Source organism: Vanessa cardui, chromosome 27 (genome assembly GCF_905220365.1).
Source record: "Vanessa cardui chromosome 27, ilVanCard2.1, whole genome shotgun sequence".
NCBI lineage: Eukaryota > Metazoa > Arthropoda > Insecta > Lepidoptera > Nymphalidae > Vanessa > Vanessa cardui.
This window is the reverse complement of record NC_061149.1, coordinates 4,720,962-4,744,871: the sequence shown is the minus strand read 5'-3', so window position 1 is coordinate 4,744,871 and position 23,910 is coordinate 4,720,962. Positions and strand designations below refer to the sequence as shown.

Genomic DNA, 23,910 nt, shown 5'->3' with positions numbered 1-23,910 from the left:
ATACATATAACATTTACCTGAAGGTGGGTATCTTAGTGAGAAGAGTGTCTAGTACTGTGACGTCTCCCTTCAAGGGCGCGTGGTTGGTCTCTATCTCGTGGCGCATCGCGGCCATCGACATGTTGAACAAGCACTGAATCTCCGGGTTGCCGCGAACGCCGTGCCGTTCTGTGAATAAATGAAATTATAGATTATAATATACTAGCAATCGCCCGCAGCTTGCTTGTCATATATCAGGCTAAATAGCCTATGTCCTTTGGAGTTGAAGTTTGATTCATACGAAATTTCAGCGAATTAATTTCAAAGGTCGAGAAAGAGCGACAGATAGATAGACAAAGTTACTTTCACGTCTATAATATTAATAGACTAGCTATACCCGCGACCTTTGAACGCGTTTGAATTAAACAAAAAAAATATTATAGTAGCCTAAGTTACTCCTTGTTATATCAGTTATCTGCCCGAAAGTCCCGTCAATATCGGTCCAGTCGTTTTAGAGATTGGCCGGAACGAACAGACAGACAGACAAAAATTGTAAAAAAAAAAGGTTATTTCGGTATATGTACCGTGTATACATACATACATGTGCATAATTTTACTCCAATTTTATTATATGTATAGATTAAATGAATAGTATATACATTTGTTTCTAGCTGAAAACTTAATGATGAGGATATGGTGTTAGTAATATAATATTCACCTGGCCACAACAGCACGAGGCTCTGGTACAGGGCCAGCTCAGTCTCGGTGAGCTTGAGCCGTGCGATTGTCTTGGCGGCGTCGAAGATTCCTGACACCAAGTTCATGTCACGAGGGTCACTGGAAATAGAAGACATGCTTTACTGACAACAACTTAGGTAAATGTGAACATGACATTATAGACCACAGATGTATATAGACAGTCAACAAAACAAACAAACAACAGCCTGTAAATTCCCACTGCTGGGCTAAAGGCCTCTCCCTTTGAGGAGAAGGTTTGGAACATATTCCACCAGGCTGTTCCAATGCGAGTTGGTGGTACACATGTAGCAGAATTTCTATGAAATTTGTCACATGCAGGTTTCCTCACGATGTTTTCCTTCACCGCTGAGCACGAGATGAATTATAAAGACAAATTAAGCACATGAATCAGCGGTGCTTGCCTGGGTTCAAACCCGCAATCATCGGTTAAGATGCACGCGTTCTAACCACTGGGTCATCTCGAATCGAGACAGTCAATGTATATATTTGTTATATATAAATGCATGTGGATTTTTATTAAGGTTCCTCACGATGCTATGCTAGCAAGAACTGCAATTAACTGATATTAACACTCTGTGGTTTGGAATTTGAATTGGTGACTAATAATTGCTTCTGTGATAAATGATAATATTTAATTGATGATGTCTTGCAGTACTCAGCAGTGAATCTCAAGAGAGATGAGAGGATATGTACTTATAGTTAGTAGAGAGCAGTGAGCACAAACTAAAGTAAAAAGAAAAACTTATTGGCTTAAATGTACACTATATACTCAGTATGTTCTATAAAATCAAATCAAAAATCAAAATAAAAATAAACTTTATTCAAGTAGGCTTTTATAAGCACTTTTGAATCGTCATTTTACAATTAAGTGAAGCTACCACCGGTTCGGAAAGTAGATTCTACCGAGAAGAACCGGCAAGAAACTCAGTAGTTATTCTTTTTTAACATTTAAAAAATACAACGTCATGTTGATTAAATACAATTATTTCAATTAATGTATCCTGCTTGGAAGTCAACAGGTATTAACTCCACGCTTATATATATATGTTATATGTTTTATATATGTACGTACCGTGCGTGTACACACTCTCGTATAGGCAGCACGACGTCACCGTACAGTACTTGATCGCGATTCACATCAATCAGCCGTGACAAACGAACTATGGCCAGCTCGAATGAACCTGTAGGGTCACATACATTACAAAATTGAATCTTAAGTATTAAATATTAAAGCTTAAATTTGTTTGAATTACAAATGGACCGTCAGTTAACGTCGAAGAATTTGTAAGGAAAGATAATTTGTTTATATTCTAACAAAGCTTATATGTTTCTGTAGCAAAATATCTAAAAAAATTATATATTTATGTAAATAGTCAAGTCATTGTGTATATATTCAATTAGGTACCACCCACTCATAATATATACTACTACCAAACAACAATACTGAGTATTGTTGTGTGTCAGGTTGAATGGTGAGTAAGTCAGTGTAACAGCACTAAGGACATAACGTCTTAGTTCCCAAGGTCGGTGGCGATCAAAGAAATGGTTAATATTTCTTACAGCACCATTGTCCATGGGCAGTTTTAACCGCTTATCATCAACGTTATGAAAACGTCTATTTATTGTCTACATAAAACAACCAATGTTTTACTGTTAATCTAAAGCGTCCGGCCCAACTGCTTTCCCTAACTCTTATAATCCAATATGACGGCAAATCGGACACAATCGGAATGAGTTGAGGCGCAACATAACTACGTGTTATCCCACCCATCATCAAACCTCAAAGTCTATCTTGCTACTTAGAACTTCGAAGTAACCAATAACTCTTCTAAACTCGATCAGGGATTTGAACCCTGAACATTGAGATCTCCGCCTTATATCTATCCACTAGACCAACGATATAGTCTCTGTTATATCTAAACAGCAAGACAAGTACGACACAACTTAGATGTAGCACCGGCAAATTCAATAAAACCGATTACTGCCAATTTACACGCCCAATAGAAACAGCTCCTTATCGCGCTTTTCGACGCTATACGTCGCTATAGATTCTCGCGTCAGTTCAACCCGAGACAGCAAGTGCATGTAAATCGACGTGTCAAATTGACGAATATATTAGGTCATATGATAGTACAAGTTATAACGTTTGTGTAATGATCATATTCACATACGAAATAAATATTGATAATTTGGAATAGCTTACTTAATTCGGATGTGATCGGTTTTACGAATCTTGCCGATGCTATATCTATGTTGTGTCGTATATAATACGATACTTACCCGATTTAAGTAACAGTATTTGATCGTCTTGACTCAGTTTCATGAAGCCGGGGATGAGTTTCGCGAACTCTATGATGTTTTGTATCATAGCTGTCAGTTTGTCCGCGCAGTCCAACCACATCTCCTCGTATGTCATTGAATTGTAGAACAGCAGTCTGCGGATACATTTTTAAATTATAATCGTTCTTTTTTTGAAAATATTGCATTCTATTTTTTTTTTTTTCGCTTAGCAAAGATGTTACTTTTTTGATTCTATTCCATAAATATAATACAAGTGTCTGTGTAATCGTTATGGACCAATACTAATAGAGTATATATGATAATAGAGTCAGTAACTATGTAATTCTCTAACGGTAGAACCGTACAAGATCCCAGAAAGCAAATAAATGCCTTTGTTTCTAAATTTAAAAAAAATGATACGGGACGCTTTTGTGCGAAGGGTTATTACACAATTAGTGTGTTTATGATTGATAGTAAAAATGTCAAAAAAAAACCGCTGAGTTTGTTTCGCCGGTCTTTTGAGGGTATTTTAATTTCCTACTGGGTGGTAGTGTTTGATTTGTCAATCAATAATATGTGTAATGCTTCTATATTGAATAAATAATTAATAAATAATTTCTTATTTGAAAGTCCCACTGCTGGGCAAAGATTTTAAAAGTATAACTCACTTGGGCACATCTGGTGGTTTCCGGAACATCTCATGAATGTATTCTAGCTTGGGATTCGTATTTGTGTGAGCTTCAGCCAGACTCTTAACCAAAACTTTGCTGATGTCTCCTTCAGCTAGAAAGAAAGATAATTCCAATAAATAACAAAGTATTAAAAAACTATTCAATAAATACTAAGAATACATCTACCAAAGAGTTACATTTAAATTCAGAACATAAATGAAATGTAGACGAGTTTAAATGTAACAAACTACTATACATTAACATTTAAATAATAAGCATAACAAAAAATAAATACTAAATTTTACAACAAAAAAGAAAAACACAAAATTAAATTTGGCTGTACACACTTATACTTTTATACAAAATCAAAATCAAATAAAAAAAATTAAAACGTCAAGCGAAATGAAACATTCTAAGCGCTGTCGAAAAACAATGAATAAAATTATAAATTATTAAAAATACAAAATGGTAGATCCTCTATCACTTCTGTTACTAAGTACATGTGTGATAGCGTGCTGGCGTATGTATTATTATCAATCGTATGTACAATTGTCATTTCAAAATATAACTGCTGGTAATTTTCAGCATGTTTGTTGCCGTGCTGTCTCGCCTTGCCATTGATGCAATTCCCCATTATAATTGTTGAATCGAATGACATCAACAAATTTAAGAAAGAGGTAACCTGCCTTCATATTTTGTACAAGCTTTTATTTAATTTCCTCTTTATTTAAATCTGTAATACTGCATTTATTATCTGTAATGTGTATATTAAATAAAAACTTGTTTTTATACGTTACAATAAAAATAATATAAATTCGTATTTAAGCAATGTGCCAAATTGTTATTAATTCTAGAATTACAATTTTAGTAGCCAATTTTTTTTTTTTCATTATATACTATTTTCCTTTTTTTTATTTCAGGGTGAAGCAAAGGTGTTCTACGTATGCGTCACAAAAAGTGGAGTCATGTTGAAAAAGAGAAAATAATTCAAATCAATATCCCTTCGTGTGTTATGTGTTTTTATAAATAATATTAAATATATTCTTACAGACAATTGCCTTTAAACTAATTAAATAATGAAACAACAACAAAATAAAAGTGTAACAAACTATAGCGATCAAAACAAAATTATTTCTACGATACAAGTTCCAATGAAAGCGATGCGAAGCTATTTTTTTATTTTAAACTTAATGTATAGTCAGGGTAAGAAAACCTTCGTCAGTTTTCAAAAGTATTCCTTTATCAAGTCTTAAGCTCTTAGTACCTTTTGAATCTAAACATCAAATGATCGCGACGCAATATGTCATTCTCGATCGGTAAAGCAGATTATCGCTCACACTGAGCACACGAAAATAGATCTTAAGGTGACGAACCTTTTCTTACCCCGACTGCACGTTCATTTATACTGTCGTTTGTGTAAATATGTAACTGAACGTTTTACGATTTAAAATACTTAATTTTTGATACTCTTGTTAGTTTACAGAATTAAGGTAATATGTATATCGTTAAAAAATTCATCTGTAATGAAGTCCAATTCTGTATTTTCAAAAATGAATTTAATTGAAATGTACAATTAGATTAAAATATTATTTAAACGTCAGTCAATAAAATTTAAAAAAATCTTGCAAAATTATTCGCTAATTTATTTAGTTAATAGCAATTTAGTTATTTTCGCATATCTTTGAATTTTGGCAATAAATAGATTTTTGTTTTCGATTCAACGCGTGAATTTTACGTCGTTTTCATAAGCTATATATATTGCATAAAATGAATAGTTACGTCAATTATTGTATAGTCTATGAAACTAAGAGACGTATAGCCCATTAAACTAGCAAATGTAATAGCTACGCATCGCTCAACGTCGATGAATTTAATCACTTACACGGCAAATCATCGTTTGAACTGCTCGAACCCTGATGTCGTCTGTTGGACACAGCGTTCGGGTTCACCATGCCCATCCCAGACATGTTCATATTCAACGGATCCATCAACCGCCCATGCCCACTGCTGGACGTCAAATCATCCGGACTCAACTCCTCACTAGTCAAAGAGACTGAACTCTGACCGCTAACGAGAACCGTGTTCTGTATGTCCATCGGGCTATTCATGTTTGTCGGGCTATTCAAGAATGTTGTCGAGTCGACATAGCTGGCCACTAAGTTATCGACCCCCATTGATGTCTCCGGTTTGATTTCCTGCTTTATACTGATAACGCCGCTCGATATGGAAGCTGGTGATTGGATCCTCTCATCATATCTGTCGAACTCTATTCTGGTCCGGTTTATATCGTTTATTGTTGATTGTCGCATTGTTGTTGTTGATGTTGTCGCTGTCGCTGTTGATGTGGTCGCTCTGATGCTCTTTTGTTGATCGTCTATTGAGAATGACGTATTAGCATACGCTGACTTCCTTATTTTTAAATTCTATTTTTAAAATTCGAATAGTCCGTTTCATTGTACATACGGCTATAACTGGATTGTTGTGTGAGTACTAAAACTACATATATACCTACATATATACCTACATATATACAATATTACCTATGGGAATGTTTACATGATAAAACCTGATAAACCATTATGTCTTGGACCCTCAATGTAGTTGCATACATAGCGAGGGCAGGTCTGGGTGAATTGGGCACACAATAAAAACTCACCGTGTCCGATAAAGTCAGTATCAAGGAACCCACCACTCTGCTTCGGTTCGTAAGCGGTCGTTGAGTCGACGTAGTCGGCTGACACGTCGTACTGGGGAGGTTGGGCTTGAATGTTCATGTTGGAATTGAGCGGCGGGTTGTTGTACCCGTATGAGGAGAGTGGGGAGCCGTAGCCTGGGTAGCTGAAAATTAAAAAAAATAAAAATTAAGTACCTGAGTTTTTTTATGTTAAAACATTGCGTAATCTATTTAAAATTTAAAAAGCTAATAGTATACAAATTTAATTCAGACAGATAATTCTCGATTCATAAAATCTTGTCAGTAAAACCACGTTATATTCCTTTATGTTTTTTTTTTACATTTAGAATACAGTATAGTTTATTTAAAAGCATTGAATGATTATCACTAAGCAACCTACATAGGATCCATGTTTCATTCATTTATGTACACGGATGTCGTATCGATGAAGCCACAAATTAACGCCTTCGATAGAATTGCTTATTTATGCGCGAGTTAATGCCATCTGTCGGTACGAACAAGAACCACGGAGTACCGCTATCCAATACTAGGTGGCGCTATTTGTCATTACCGTTACACGTCATTCAAGTTTGTCACGAGAGCCCGTTAGGTAATGACTGTCTGCTCCGCCACCGACACGAATGTTTGCAATGAATTACGGGAAAGGTCGCTAACGGTTAGGATTTAGCGGAGAAAGCGTATGTGATACCGATTCGAACTGTACGTTATGCGAACAGCCATGGGAGCGACGCTTCTGAGAAACCGCCTCGCTTAATTACTGGATGCGTTTACCGTTGTATCAGACGACACGATTTCGTAATTATGCAATTAAAATCATACCGTGTGAAGATTACGGTCTAGGCGTTACACAATTTACAGTACGATGAGCGGCAAAACATTAATACGCACTGTTAAACCAGATCAGATATCTAGAAACATCGTAATGTAGCAATATCTGGATTTTGTTTCGGCTATCTGATAACAGATGGCGTTACTCACCTACTGTAATGTCCGTGATACTGATCGCTAGAGCTGGGAGTCTGTTGCTGTGTGTCGTAAACTGAATCCGGTGCAGCATCAGCCTGTGAACGCATCTTCTCCTGGAAATATCTGACTTCATCCTCGACTTTCTCGCGCTGTTTCTTAGACATACGCCCGAACTTCACGGCTGCAATGAAAAACACATTTATAACTCATAATGTACTATTTAAAATCATAAGGAAAAAGTTAATGTCCTAAATTCAATTTTTGTATTATTTGTGAAGTATGTAAAAATTCTTGGAATGAATGTTTCATTTCCGTCCTTAAGAATAAATATTTATAACATATACATTCATTTTCAAATATATACATTACGTATACATTAAGAAAGATAAATAAACTTGTTAAAAATCATTTTCAGTCTTATTGAGTTTTGAATAAATGAGTCGTGTCTATTCAGTATATTTTATATAATAAATGTAACTGTATACGAAATTGTTTAGTGAAAAAGTTCCTAGTACTAAAAACTAGTACAGCTATCCGCTACACGAGCGCTAAAATCGCACATTATGTAACCGGGAACAAGCAATTCCCATCGCCAAGCAAAAACTTGAATATCGATAAATTCAATTAACTCAATGACATGTAACGTTACTTAACACTTACACACAACGATACGTTGCTCGTGTGCGTGAATTAACGTCAATGTGTGCGTGAGTCAAAGCGGCCATTGGCATACTGCCTACTGGCACAACGAACTCTGACGTGCATGTGTGACGTTACGGCTACGTAGAGCGGTCCCGTTCGATAACCCGCACCGATTGAAACGCAATACAATACAAACAATTGTTCACTTATAGCTAGCTATTGAATTTAGCGGCGTTATAGGTTTTTCGGTGGTTATTCTTTTGTCGAAACGTTCGATGAACTGACCGAAATGTTAGATCTCCGTTTTTATACGTGACGTACGTTTGCAGGGATCTTTTATTTTGGTCTTGTTGACTGGTACGTCCAGTTTAATAAAATCTCGTCGTCTGATAATAATGTTTGGTGTGATGTGTCGTATTGTTTTGGCTAGGTTTTTGGAACAGTGGCCTTTAGTTTAATGTTCTATTTAAAAGGTTTTTTTCGACAATGGCGTCTTGTAGAACTTACGTCTAGACTATGTACAAAGGATATTTGTTACGCACAAACAGTCAAAGAATTCTTCTATTTATTATTTATATGAATGTTTCTTTTGACGAGGCACGTATTTGGAGGCATATAAAGGTCATTGACTCACAGAAAACCTACAGAAAAATGTTTTGGTAAATTTATGAAAGACAAATACAATTAGTAATTACACTTGCTTACACACTTTTAAAGCAGAAACACACATAATACGTACTCAAATGAGTAAGATGTAGAGGTCTATATAAGAGTTTGTGTGTGTTTACGATCTGACTTACCAATATTGGTAAAATAGCCAATGTTAGAGGCACAAGGGACATATCTTTACTCCCAATGTTGGTAGCGCGTTGGCGATGTACAGCGCCAATGTTTATGGGTGATGGTGGTTACTTATCATCAGATAGTCCATTTGCCTGTTAACTTGCCTATATTATAAAACAAAGATATTTAACTATCCTCCTAAATAAATATGTTTTAATTAAAATATTCTTCTAGTGTTATAATCGATGTCTTAGGGAATGAAATTGAAGGTTGTAAGTCTGTAAGGTTATAGGTTCGAAACTATATGCTTATATATTTTTTTAACTAATTATTAAATTGAATAAAAAACAGGTCGTTTGTTAACCTCTTTCTTTGAAGTCGATTAATTATTTCGCAATTATAATCTATTCTCAGATGTTACGTGTACAAAAACATACATGTTACGGTAACGCCTGCACGGTTGCACAATCATAGGGATGTGCGTATTATCGATAATACAAAGTTAATTTATCGATGTTTATATTCAACAATTTTTATAACTTTATGATATATTTAACTTTGAAGTTTGTAAAGTAAAGTAAAGTTATCACGAACTGGGTGTCTAAACTATTTACAGAATGAATAAGACTTTCATCATTAATTGAGTAAGTATTTGACGACCTCCGTGGTCGAGTGGTGTGTACACCGGTTTTCATGGGTACGCCACTCCGAGATCCCGGGTTCGATTCCCAATCGAGTCAATGTAGATAATCATTAGTTTTCTATGTTGTCTTGGGTCTGGGTGTTTGTGGTACCGTCGTTACTTCTGATTGCCATAACACAAGTGCTTCACTTACTTACATTGGGATCAGGGTAATGTATGTGATGTTGTCTCATATTTATTAAAGTAATTAATTTTGAGACATCTCATTTTAGTTCGGAACGTTGCAGCGCACTGGTTATTTAAGAAATGTTTAAAATTTCATATGGCGTGGTCTATGGTGGTAGTGTTTATTTGACAATCAATAAGTAAGTGTAATGCTTCTATATTGAATAAAGGAATTTGAGTTTGAGTTTATGGGCAGTGGTAACCTACCACGGTGGCTCATTCGCTCATCCGGATATCTAATTAATTTACCATTAAATATATAAGCGAAAGTAAAGTAAAGTAAAGTAACAGCCTGTAAATTTCCCACTGCTGAGATAAGGCCTCCTCTTCCATTAAGGAGGGGGTTTGGAACATATTCCACCACGCTGTTGCAATGCGTGTTGGTGGAAATATAAGCGATAACGAGTATGATTTATAGACACTTTATCCTTACTGATTAAATATTTTTAAGAAGTAAATATACAATAATATACATAAGTAGTTTGTCAAAATTTTACTTGGAAGGCGTACAAGTATGAAAAATATTAACGATCTTGTAAACCCAAATTCGACTTTGAAATGTTCCGTACCACTACAAAAAAGTTTTGAACTTTGAAACTTTTTTAAATCCTGATTATTCAGCAACTTATATCTCATAAGACACCAATTTTATAAATTTCTAAAGAATTTTCTCTGCAAGAAAATTTACACTAAAAAAATATCACCTCGAAATAATGAATCATATCGATATTTTATAACAGACATCACTAACTGTTACGCAATGCGTCACACCCCTAGAACAGAGAGGAATGGAGGTGGCATGTTATCTTTTTTATTGGTGATTGGAAGAGACAAGTTTAGGGAGCGTTCACGATTTATCAATTCCACTGGGGGACGGTCTGGTACTAGATAAAAATACTACCTAAGTAGTCGGGGATTTACTGAACCGAGGATATATTTATTTAACACATACACATTCTTAGACATTTTCTGCCTCGCACAACCACTTTGTGGAACCAGCTTTCGCCGGCGGTTTTTCCGAACCAATACGACTTGAGACATGGGAACCATGGGAAAAGAAAAGAGCGTACTGCTTTATTAAAGGCCGGCAACGCACCTGCAAGCCCCCTGGTGTTGCAGATGTCCATGGGCGGTGGTAGTCACTTTCCATCAGGTGAGCCTCCTGCTCGTTTGACGACCTCAGTGGTCGAGTTATGTACACCGGTTTTCATGGGTACGCCACTCCGAGGTTCAATTCCCGAGAGAACGTGGAAAGAGTTAATTCGTTCATTAGTTTTCTTTTTTGTCTTGGGTCTGGGTGTTTGTGGTACCGTCGTTACTTCTGATTTTCCATAACACAAATGCTTTAGCTTACATTGGGAGCAGAGTATGTGATGTTGTCCAATATTTATTTATATTTTGTAATCGCCAATGTGTGTCCAACGTTGGCGATTTTATGTTATGTACTTTATTAAGTATGTAATATGGAAGCTTTCAAGGACTCTCGATATGTATATAAAATAAATTATTTCTAAAGCTTCTCTTGTATTTAAAATGAGATGGCATGTCTAGTAAATAATAATTCTATGGTAACATTACGGCTGTGATTCACACGGATTAATGATGTGACTTTATTATTAGCACTTTATCGATATTTTGCAAGAATCTTTTAATTATTTAGACCTAAGACCAACAAAGGAAATTGAGACTAGGGACTTTAATTTTGTATAATCTTCCCACATATATAATAATATATATAAATATATATAATAAAGTAACTTTCTGTCTGTCTGTCTATAACTGTTGTACAGGCAAACCACTGCACTGAAATTCATAAAATTTGGTATGAAGCAATTTTGAACTATTTACATCTAACGCCTGACCAATCACTTCAACAAGTGACAGCCATTTTGACATAAACTGGCCAATATTGTATTACATAGTTTCCACTGAACATTATTAAATTCGAAATTCAAAACCGGGTTATATATTTTATACATGACATTGGCAGAATATTTAGTATTCAACGCCATTGCTGCTCGTTGAGAAAAAAAAAGCTTGTGTTATCACTGGAAGACTGAACTACTTTTCACGCACACGTTTATAATTCTATTTCTATTTTGAAAATGGAACGTTATCTATTATTCAAAATTTGACAAGTAAAGCCACACGTCAGTGTGCAGCGCTGTTAATAAGACTTACTAGAGACAAAAGCCTGTAAATTTCCCACTGCTGGGCTAAAGCCTAAACAGATTCCATCAGGCTGTTCCAATACGGGTTGGTAAAATACACATGTAGCCAAATTTCTATGACTTGCTTGCTTGCCTGGATTTGGACCCGCAGTCATCGGTTAAGATGCTCGCGTTTTAACCACTGGGCCATATTACGTGTGAATCGATAAATAATGATGTTGAAACAACGAACAAAAGATACGACGAAATCTCGATACTTGAAATTCAAAAGGTCGTATGTGAAGGTACCGATTTTACAAGTTAAAAGAAACGTATGTTCCTGTATTCATTTATTTATAACTAACGTCGCAAGGCTATGCTATTTTTACTATATCGTCGATATACAAAAACCTTCCTCTCGAATCACTCTATCTATTAAAGAAAACCGCATCAAAATCCGTTGCGTAATTTCAAAGATCTAAGCATACATAGGGACAGACAGCGTTAAGCGACTTTGTTTTATATTGTGTTATGATAATATAGAATTTATTATATGTTGAATGAAATGTATTTTTAACCGACTTCAAAAAAAGGAAATTCTCAGTTCGATTGTTTGTATGTATGTAAGTATGTTTGTCAACTGTTGGATGTATGTGGATGGACAATGACGCTGTAAGAAATATTAACTATTCCTTACGTCGTCAATGTGCCACCAACCTTGGGAACTAAGATGCTATGTCACTTGTGCCTGCTGTTATACTGGCTCACTCACCCTTCAAACCGGAACACAACAATACTGCATACTGTTGTTTATTTGTTACAATAACAGCAACGTAACATAAGAAATATTTCAATCACACATAAATGCACTGTCGAATTGAGGCCTAAAATAAAACTCAAAGTGACGTCCTTTTATCGATATCGATATATCTGCCCAGTCACTATAAATAACATCGTATTGTGCAATACGTCACTACACGGTCGGGCGGCGTCTCGCTATGCGCGCTATTCAATGATTATAGATTAGTCTAGCTTAGACAAAGGCTTTATTACAATATTCAAGTATTTACATAGAACTTTGTCGTATCCATTGATGTTATGTTGTACCGCAAGGATGTGTATTGTGTATCCTTTCGAAATTATCTCGGACATTCTTGTGACGATTTTAATTCGGTTTTCACGTGCATTTAATTTGACTAATCCTTTATGGTAGTATTTTCAAATTTTGCTTACAATTCTACATAAAAATAAAAATAAAAAACAAAATATTCTCAAACTGTACTGTTGAAAACCAACCACCAGTTCTAATAATAGATTTAACTGAGAAGAACCGGCAAGAAACTAAGTAGCTTCTTACCTCTATTTCAATGACTTCGTATGTCAGTAAAGTACAATGTATTTATATATCCTGCCTAGAAAATATTATTACTAAGTAAACGCTTTTGTTATCATTAATAACTAAGTAACAACTTTACTACCAAAGATTAATAAAAAAATTTTTTTGACTTTTATTCACCAGTAATTTGTTAAGTCTTAAGAAATTTCTCTCCGAAAAAATAATATTATTTAATACTATTACATACAGAAAACACGCAATATATATATAAAATATATTGACGAACAGGGCACTAAACTATACTAGCTGTTTCCTGGTTTTGCCCGTATTATAATAAAATATAATCTTTCTGATATTAGTACGAACAAACAAACAACTCTACAACTTTATATGTTAGTATGTATTTATAAAGGAATTCAATACGCTGGTTACATTTCCACATCGCAACAGTAACGCTATCACGATCGTAAGAATAACATTCTTATCAACGCTGATAAGCGGTCAATGACCCCACGCCTACTTCCTCATACCCACGTGGTTGTACGTTTATTTTGTCTCGCTATAATTTAGTACTATTTATATAATTCTGTGTATTTTTATAAAGGAAATGTTTATTTAAAAATAGAATCTTTTATTTTTGTATATATTACTTTTACTTTACTTAAATAGAAACAAATCAAAGCTAATACGTGGCTTAGATGTACACCACGCTGATTATGTACTCCTGGTACTTTCAGTCACACCGGTCATCTGCACAAACATACCTTCCTTCATTTTATTATCTATCTATCTATCTATCTATATCCTAATATTGTAAATGTGAAAGTAACTATATCTATCCGTCTGTCTATCTTTCTTTCACGTCCAAGTCGCTGAACCGATTTTGATGAAATTTGGTATGAAGCAAACTTGAACTCCAAGAAAGAAACATGACTACCAATACTCTAAAACGCGAAGCCGCGTACGAAAACTAGTCTTATATATGTTACGCATAGAATCAAACAAAGACTGCGTGCTTTCCGAGGCACGGGATCGTAAATATTACCAATTTTTAAACTCCGAGATACAAGCTAGGAATTTCTAATTAAAAAATATATATGTATATATATCGCCTATCGCTATATCGCTCCAGCAACTGAACCTAAGAATGTTGGGTATAAAGTATATGTATATGTTGCTAGACACTAGTCACACAAACAAAACATAGTTCTATAAATAATGTCGTACAAGGAACAAATATTGACGCGAGTGAAATTGCGGGGATCAGCTTGTATATACAATAAGTATAAAGTAGGTTTGTTCATACATCAAAACGTCAAATTGTTTGAAGAACATTTCGCAAGCAGATTGTGATACGGAGACAAGCATTGCTTTTATCTTGATTGATTAAGTTTCGTGAATACCATTCTTGTGTAGTTATCGTGTTATTTGCAAGTAACATCTTATACGAAGTCTGCGTAACTCTTCAAAATTCATGCTGCCCTATTACTTTTAACTCGATGAGTAATAAATTTTTTCTAGATCTTTCTACATACATACAATAAATACTTTTTTTGACGACCTCTGTGGTCGTGTAGTGTTGTACCAGTTTTCATGGGTACGCCACTCTGAGGCGGGTTCAATTCCCGACCGAGCCATTATAGAAAATCGTCATTAGTTATCTATGTAGTCTTGGGTCTGGGTATATGTGGTACCATCGTTACTTCTGATTTTCCATAACACAAGTTCTATAGCTACTACTTCTTACATTAGGATCAGAGTATAATGTATGTGATGTTGTCCAATATATAACTTGGTACTCACCATCGCGACTCATCCCCAATTTGAGACACTTCTGTAGCCGGCAATACTGACATCTATTCCGGTTAACACGGTCGACAACACAGGCCTTGTTCCTCGGGCATTGGTAGTTCACCACTGAAAAGATTAACTGTGTTAATAACTACCACTTATGTTGTATTCTACATAGTATTAAATAGTCTATATTTTAATATACACTAAAGGTGGCTAAGATCTACATTATGCTGGATATGTTCTCCTGGTACTTTCAGTCATAGCGGTCATTCTCAAGGGTAATTTACAACCCCCCTCCCTCCGGGAACATACTAACTTATTTTAATATGAAAATATGCATGCACAGAAAGAAAGACTTAATGTATACATACATACAAAAAACACTACTAGTCGCGCTTCGCGGTTTCACCTACATTAAAGTTAGACTATTGACTTGACAAGCGTGAATTGAATTGAACAAATTGACTGAGACCATCAAAATACACTTTATTCTATACTGCACCATCATCATGCCGGATTTATCTATGGTGATTGATCAATTGATGTGGTAAGTTCACCCATAGAATCTGATCTTATAAGAAGTTCAGACCACTTATTGTATACATGTAATCTTAGCATCTAACATATTTCAAAATAACTCAAGCTATGTGAATACTTTTTGTAAATGCATATCTATTTATTGATACTCACATTAGGTATATGTATCATTTGTGTCAATTTCATACAGGAATCGAACCCGTACTAATTCAAAATCAAACCTCTACAAAAATCAGATAACTTTTATTTTTAAATAGCCCTATTTTTTACTAAAAAAATTAGTGATTTGCATTTTCTATAAAGAACTTTTAAAACCAAGTTTAAGGTTACATATGAATATGAGAAAAAATTAATGAATTAGTGAAGCCGACCTGTACTCTGGGAGCGTCTGAAGAACCCTTTGCACCCTTCACAAGTGATGACGCCGTAGTGAACCCCTGATGACTTGTCCCCGCATACTTTGCAGGGTATTATCTCGATTTGCGCTGTAACAAAGAAATAAGAGACATTTAATTACTGGATAGCAAATTAATTATAATTAAGTTTAAAAATAACAACAATAAATCGTAATTTCGTATATTTTATTTAACTTCAAATCTTCCAAAAAAGCTTTATTCTTGGTATAAAATAACATATGTATATATAGTAAAGTTACGAGTTCTTTTAGCGAGATTAATGTTAACTAAAAGTCGTTAGCAGTCCTTTTAATTTTACATGACAAGAATTATACAACTAAATTTATATATCCTATATGACAAACAAAGAATAAAAAGTCCAAGCTATTAAATACTAAATTTAGAAATTGATATGCTTATAAAATAGGTTCTTACAGTTCAACACTAGGTGAGTTATGTGCTCCTAGTATAAAAATAATATAATAATTATAAATAAATATAACATGATAAAAAAAATGTCTGTCTAATGTTACTACTATAAGTAAAATTATATTAATTTTTTTTCAATAATTTATCAGATATATTTGAAGTTATTTGTCGTGGGTAGTAAAAGCTTCTGTGCAATTTCATCTCGTTTTATCGATCGTAATATCTTCTTAATTGGTAAGAAGTTTGTTTATATTTCCTTCTAGAAGTTCTCTTACTTTACAGTGAAATAGCAATGACAAGGCTTAAATGCATATACTGTGTACATATATATATCTCTGGCTCGAATCGGATTTAAAGTTCTGAAGACCCTGAGGCCACAAAGTAATGCAGGCCCTAGAGCAACAGAGGCGTGGAGACCCTAATATTATGAATTCATTTGAATATTTTAATTTCAATCAGTAAGTTACAATTTTACTTGTATCGGTAACTTTTAAAACAATATTTAATAACATTTTTATAATTTGACTAGATAATGTTAACTCGAAATCTTTGGGTCCTCTCAATAGTAGAGAGAATATTGATAATTTGGTATAGCGTACTTAATTCGGATGTGATCGGTTTTAAGAATTTTGTCGATGCTACATCTAAGTTGTGTCGTACTATATCTCATTTGTGTTTGACTGGCATATAACTCGGAATGTCCGATTAACATCAAAGTATTCTAACAATTGAGATCCTTCTAGATCTTCTAAGGACTTAATAGTGTAATTTTTTAAACGAAGTTCTCATATGCGGCTTACCGCAGAACAATCCTTATATCTCTTTCTAATTATATTTCTATCTCTGTCTAATATATGGCTAACATAACAAAACATATAACAACCTATACTCAACATTGTTTTTTTTTTAATATATATATGAACAGCCAGCTCTTTACCAGCCCAAAAACCTTATTTCGCTTTCTGAAAATAAATCTTTGTTAAATCGTAACAATTTACTAAATTGTAATAAAAATTTTACTAAATAACTTTTCAAAATAAGAACATAACCAATTTCCTACGTGCAGCTGTCTTCCCATAATTATTGGGACAAAAATCGACTTACACTATTAATATATAAGGTGTATATGTATTTAATAATGTGTAATATTTAATATATAGCAAAAGCAACTTCATTCCAATCGATTGTTCTAAGACACATCTCCCATTTTGGTGTCATATATGACTTTTGTTTTTTTTATTGTAGAGCAAAGAACTTACGTAAACATTCAAATTAATGTGTGTCTTCTCAAATTTTTAATATTGACCAAATTTGGGCCTTAGACTACTGGACGAATACTGGGTCAAGATTCAAATTTGGATTCGATTAAGTTTCGCAACCACTGCGTTATCGCGGTTCAATTAAAGTTAAACTAAGCTATTTAAGTATATTTCTAGTTTTAAACAAAGTAAGCATTGTTTTCTATTGCAACAATCAGAATGGCTTACAAAACTAGCATTGAATTACAAATTTAAACAAAATGAAAATAAATTGTTACGTGATACATTGTTATTGGTTTAAATCCATAGGTCCCGGGTTCGATTACCGGTTAGTAACTATCGAAATAATATAAACTATATTACAAATTTATTATTATTATAAAACGTAATTCTATATAAGGTTGTACAATATTCTTGTTATTAACAAGATGGCGTACACGTAATATTTATAGTCTCATAGTATTTTTTTTAATGGATAGCTTGTCTGATAAATAAATAAACATCCTACCATTATATGGTACCATTATAAAGAGTACAGTGATATAAATGTAATATATCTGTCTGTAAGACAATAGTGAAATAAATACACTGTTATCATCGCCTGAGTTGAAAACAAACCGAACTCTTACCGAACCTTAGTCCGTTTTGTATTAAAAAAAAACCATTGCAATAATTCATCGAGTTCCAAATTCAAACATTAACCTACGCACCACGACATAAATCTGACGCGCCATTAGTGACATACCGAAATCGTATAATACCGTGAAAAATTGTCACATAAAAAAATATATTTGAATGAACCGAATTCGTACAGTTCGGAATTCAAAATTTCATACGACCGCCATTTTTGGTCGAGTTCGTCGACCCTACGGCAAGGTCGGAGCGCGGGCGATGACTCCCTTTATATGTGTGAGTGCAACGTCAATTTAATTTATTTTACTCCTTAGCACTATGTAATAAGGATTATAATGCTTTGGTTTGTATTGACAGATGTATTGTAATCCCTTGGCCGTACGGCTCTACGTGTGTGCGGGGAATCCATCTTTGGTTGAGTACGGTATTCCAGATCGATTGCTCTTTTTAATTAGTAAATACTACTACGTGAATATAACAGGTGTTTATAGTATTAGGTATTTGTTGTGGCACTCATACATTGACATACTGTAATCTATATAAAAGATACAATATTATCAATTATACATAGTACTTGTGAGATAGAGATGTATTTGTCAAAATTTATAAATACGTTACTAAGCTCTTCGCTGTTATGAGGCTTTGGTAAGTTGTTCTGAGTTCTGCGTTCCTGGTCCATAAATAAAAAAAAATTATAACATGATGTAAGATCACTTATTTTAACTGTACACCGGCTCACTCAATACATATATTTTACACCTATCTTACTTCAGATGACGTCACGGTAGTTTTACAGTGTAGTACAATTAAATTGTAAAGGTAAGTTTCACACAACTAACCTAACGAATTTGACAGCATAAAATATCTATCTCTTTTGCACGTAAGGTGTGTGAAAAGGATAGTCTATATGATGTCTATCTGAATCGAAACTCATATCGAACAGACTTTTTAAAATAAAACAAAAAGATAAGTTTATAAACCATTAAATAACATCTATTAATCTCTTATTAATTATATTTTAATTGCCCATTAGATTATAGCTTGTAGAAATTTTGAATGTTAATCTGTTTGCTATGTATATTCAAAATACTAAGAAATTTGTATATGTTGAATTATTTAAGGAATAGCTACTATTATGTTATAATATTTTGCCTCGTAAATCTATCAGAGATATATTTTATTAGGGTAAACTAACGTGACATATATCATCGTGTGTGTGTCATGTTCTTTAGTGGGTTTCCAATTCGAAATTCAAATATAAGCAAAATCTTTTACATTCATAATGCAACCCAATATTTTTTTTATTTGTGTTATAATAAAAATTAACTGAAATATTCCTGAATCTAACCTCTAGAACTCTATACTGATATATGTATAAATCTGATAATGACAATGTATAAGTTACTTGGTAGCACTATGTGTCCGGCCATTTGAGTATATACCAACCACCCACTACATTCTACCGCCAAGTAATCCAGTGCCACTACAAGCACATAACGTAGTCTCAAGATTGGTGGCACAATATCTTGTGGTGACCACTTACCATCAGCGATATTATCCATCTAGCGATGCCATAAAAAGTCGAAAATTACTATGAGACTCTTGTTTGAATTGTTTTACAATATACTATACCCTATTTCATGTTATCCTGGTACCCTTGCTTTATAGTTTGTAGGTAGGTTACATTTTACAAAATAAAACGTTATGTTTTAATCTATGTTCTCCTAGTTTCTGTCTGTCAATGGTACCACAAATTCAACTATTGTTTAATGGCAGAGGAAGCCCTTTACAAAACAATGGTAATTAAAAAGCGTAACTCAAATGACAGACAATGCCATATTGCATAATTATAGCGAACGGTTTCGACATTGTTTAATTGTTTCCAACTAATAATGTTGGAAAAATTTAATTAAATGAAAGGTATCCTATTGGTCAATATATTGAGATTATTTTTAAATTAAACCTTTATTTGTAACGATTTACTGAAACAGTTATAATGCAACATTTTCTCTTAGTTAATTAAACAGATATGTGTATGTTCGTATGTATTACCTATGATGTATGTTTATATGTTATAGGATATTAGTCGAATTTGTATATTTAAAGTATTCACAATATATGTGTAATATACGAATTTGATACATTAATATGTCATATAAATTTGATTGTATTTGTTTGATATAGATATGGAAAATAGTAACTACTGAATTTCTTCCATGACGATTTAAAAGTGCCTGTATCCTACTTATAATATCGTGCCAAATATATTTCCGAATTCTTATATATCTTTTGTGTATAAAAATACTATTTGTAAGAAATGTTTAATAATTGTAAGGACACGTGGTCAAGTTTACAATTTTCAAGTTCACGTTATCAAAATCAATATTAAGCTTATTTATGCTGTTAGAGAGAGATGCACAATGCACCCGGTCAGCTGTTCGTGACGTCACGGGTCACCGACCTCGAGCACGGCTCAAATTGTATCACGTTCTGTGACGTCACATCGGGGTTGGTTCGGAATTCGGGCGGGGCTTACGGTTGATTCCAAATTTAAATGCAAGTGTCATAGATTAAATAGTCCTTGCGTTTGAGAGAACATTTTTTTATATGAGGCCAGTATAGTTTTTTTTATTTAAAGATTTTTTTTCTACAGTTATTTTAATTTCCGTAGACCTTGTAAATTTCAGATTATTATTGTTGTTATTCTTTCTATTACTACATGGTCGCCAAGTAATTTATTTGCATTTTCTTACACCAAGGCTATGTAATACAAATTCTAATGAATTATGCAGAAAAATCGCACTTTTACACGAAAGAGGCTTAGCTAATATTATTATCGTTGTGGTCAAAACACAAACATTATCTTATCACTACGCACACCCACATAACGTCACAGTTCATCGACCCCAGACCAAATCCGAGTCTCGAATTTGAATTTTAATCTAACGGCGTGTACGGTACTCGCACAAATATGAAAGATTTGTTGCAAAATCAACTTTATGACTTTAACAATAAGAATTACGCTTTGCTTCACAGTACAGCATAGGTGAATGCCCGCAGATGTCCGAACTAACGTATACCGTACAACTTAAAGTTTTCCACCATATAATATCATCAACGCATCTATTTCAATGGGACAAGGTTTAATTTCAAATGGCAATTAATCCTCGGATACCTTAATAAATTTGCTGGTCCTTTGGCTTCGAAATTCGAATGAATAGTTCTCAGAATAGTTTTGTTACCGAAATTTTACAGCCTCTAAGGAATAAGGACTGAGACGAAATACATTTTATATTTTTCAATTTTCGAACAAAGACTTTCGTTGTGCTCATATTCTCCTGGTACTTAAACGTTATTTGGTAATAAAGTTTGTTTGAAAAGTAGGTATTCTTCGTTTTATTTTTAAACTCTAAGTTTTAGTGAGTTTTTTTAATTATAAATTATTTTTATTATTCTTTCTTCATTCATCTTTTAATTGAAAGAAAATAAAGAACTCAAAAACCAGTAAAAATAAGTTGACAGTACCAGTTTGTAACGTATACTGCAGTTTCATATAATGCAGATTAAAAACAAAATGACATAAAACAAATATTTTTAACTTTTTAATTTCGTAGTTTTTATAGCGATGTTTACGTCGTCGAAGAATTTTATATATATAGTTTTTGGCCACGAATCAGCTGACGTCGTGAGGTCATTGAACCGACACTCAGTGAAAATTGAAATTTTATTTGATATGATGATATATACATATTTTTCATGAAACGGTATAAAAAACTTTTTGAAATCCATTTTAAAAAGTTACTATTATTTTGTCTATAAAAACAAAGTGTCTTTAAAATGTTTTATTTTTAAAAGATTATTTTAATAACTATCAAATCCACCCATCCAATCCAAATATTTCTTAACCTGAAAAAACTAAGCCCCAAAAATTACTATTTCAATAAAAGTATTAATATAACACCTAAGTATTCTGTATTTAATTCTTTTCTTATATACTGCACTCACAATATTATTTTGGCGGAAAAACGAAAAAAAATTATCAAGCCGCCTTACAGGTTAAACCGTTTTACAAGCTTAATTTTCTGGGTAGTATTTGTCTAGGTAGATTCTATTTAGAATAACCGGTAAAGAAACTCTATTGAAACAAACGTAGATTCCACAGAAAGACACAACCGGCAGGATGACTGATCAACCAAAAAATTGTAACATCAAAATCATGCATTCCTAGTTCTTGATTAAAGAATTTCTTACTAGGATAACAGAAGTTTAGAGGACAGTTAAGAGGATGGTAACAGAACATCGCTTAAAAATAGCTAAAGCGTACAAGTACATGCTTTAGTGGGCGGTACACTAAAATGTATGAGGTAATACAATAGGCGTGGTCGAATCTAAGCCTACTCTATTATACGAAGTGAATTTTAACCTTATATAAAAGCGTATAACACAATAAACTTCTATTATAAAGTTTTTATTTTCATTTAAATAATTCAAATGAACATAGAACACATTCGATTTTTAAAAAATATTCGACAGACAATTAATTCTGATATAAAATGTAGAGTGTATAAGAATGTAATATATCTGTGGAACGGTCGTCAAAAAGATTGCCTAATTGAAAATATCTGAAAAAAAAAAAGATTTTCTGTAACATAATATCTTCAAGCTCACGTTAAAGAGCGGAACAGTTACCATAAATGTCATCCAATATGACTCTACGTAACTGAAATAGATAAGTATTACACAGATTATATGCGGATGAAACATATATTATATATTACGAGATGCAGCGCGTTTCGGAAGAGGTTTGAGTACATAATATTATATTATATAAGTTGACCGCTTCGCAGTTTAATCCGCCTTAAACTTTAACTACTGGTTTTAAAAACGTGGACCTCTTATCCTTACAAAAAAAGTAAAATTAAAAAGTAATAAGCAATAATGTGTATTTTTAAAGTTTTAAATTTAGAACGTCTTTTTTGGTGTCGCAACATACAATAAACGATGCGTCAAGGTACGAACGAACATCTTCAGTGTTGCTAGTGTAAAAAAAAGATTAAAAAAGTACTACATGTTATAATATTAAAAGCTTAATAATCTCATTATGATTCATATCAGGAATCCTTTTTAGAATTCATTGTTGAAGTATTTCTTTTATAAATAGAATAAAAAATTTAAAATAAGAATGCGTTCTTATTTCAATTTAAACCGTGTATATTTATCAATGTAAACAAACGATACAACATTGCAACAACAGTGCATTTAACCTAGGTCCCTCACATGTCCTAGTATTGTTGCTACAGACGACAATGACCCAATATCATAGCGTTATCGAAACTGAACGTAATATTTGCAGTGACGTCAGCGGTGTGACGTCACGAGGTCAGTGAACTGGATTGCAGCATGCTTTTTTATTCATAGCACTACATGAACCTAAAGCGAAACGTCTTCGCGCCCTTTAATAATTATTTTATATATATTTTATCTGTACGATTAACAAATAACAAATAACCTTGAAAATAACGCTAATAATTTAAATTTCGAATTTTAATTGCCTATAAATGTTACAATACTCCTTATCTTGAATTAAGACCAATAAAATATACCTAAGTATATTTTCATCATTCAATTTCGTTCAGTCATCCACCTGCCCTCTATAAAAAACCTTAAAACAAAATGGCGCCGATGGACCCGTCACTTAATTTGGAACGCCCTAAAATAAAAGTGACAGCGTGTC

The 23,910-nt window shown here is 33.4% G+C and overlaps 1 protein-coding gene and 1 long non-coding RNA gene across 13 annotated transcripts in view; one reads left to right on the top strand and one right to left on the bottom strand.

Moving 5' to 3' along the window:
• The window catches only part of LOC124541029 (probable nuclear hormone receptor HR3), a 116,365-nt gene that overhangs the window by 2,064 nt on the left and 90,391 nt on the right, over positions 1-23,910 (bottom strand). For 7 of the 12 annotated variants that reach the window (XM_047118811.1, XM_047118808.1, XM_047118809.1 and 4 more), the window contains 10 exons: positions 15,832-15,945; positions 14,933-15,046; positions 7,363-7,531; positions 6,346-6,527; positions 5,572-6,063; positions 3,687-3,801; positions 3,019-3,173; positions 1,811-1,919; positions 698-816; positions 18-168 (listed from right to left, as the gene is read on the bottom strand). In XM_047118811.1, the coding sequence (XP_046974767.1) occupies positions 18-168; positions 698-816; positions 1,811-1,919; positions 3,019-3,173; positions 3,687-3,801; positions 5,572-6,063; positions 6,346-6,527; positions 7,363-7,531; positions 14,933-15,046; positions 15,832-15,945 (1,720 nt within the window). The remainder of the gene's footprint in view (positions 1-17; positions 169-697; positions 817-1,810; positions 1,920-3,018; positions 3,174-3,686; positions 3,802-5,571; positions 6,064-6,345; positions 6,528-7,362; positions 7,532-14,932; positions 15,047-15,831; positions 15,946-23,910) is intronic. The other 5 variants (XM_047118815.1, XM_047118812.1, XM_047118813.1 and 2 more) reach the window with 3 other exon arrangements.
• LOC124541030 lies at positions 4,035-4,898 on the top strand. The gene is made up of 3 exons (XR_006967186.1): positions 4,035-4,209; positions 4,275-4,366; positions 4,610-4,898. It is a non-coding gene; the product is annotated as an uncharacterized LOC124541030 (long non-coding RNA).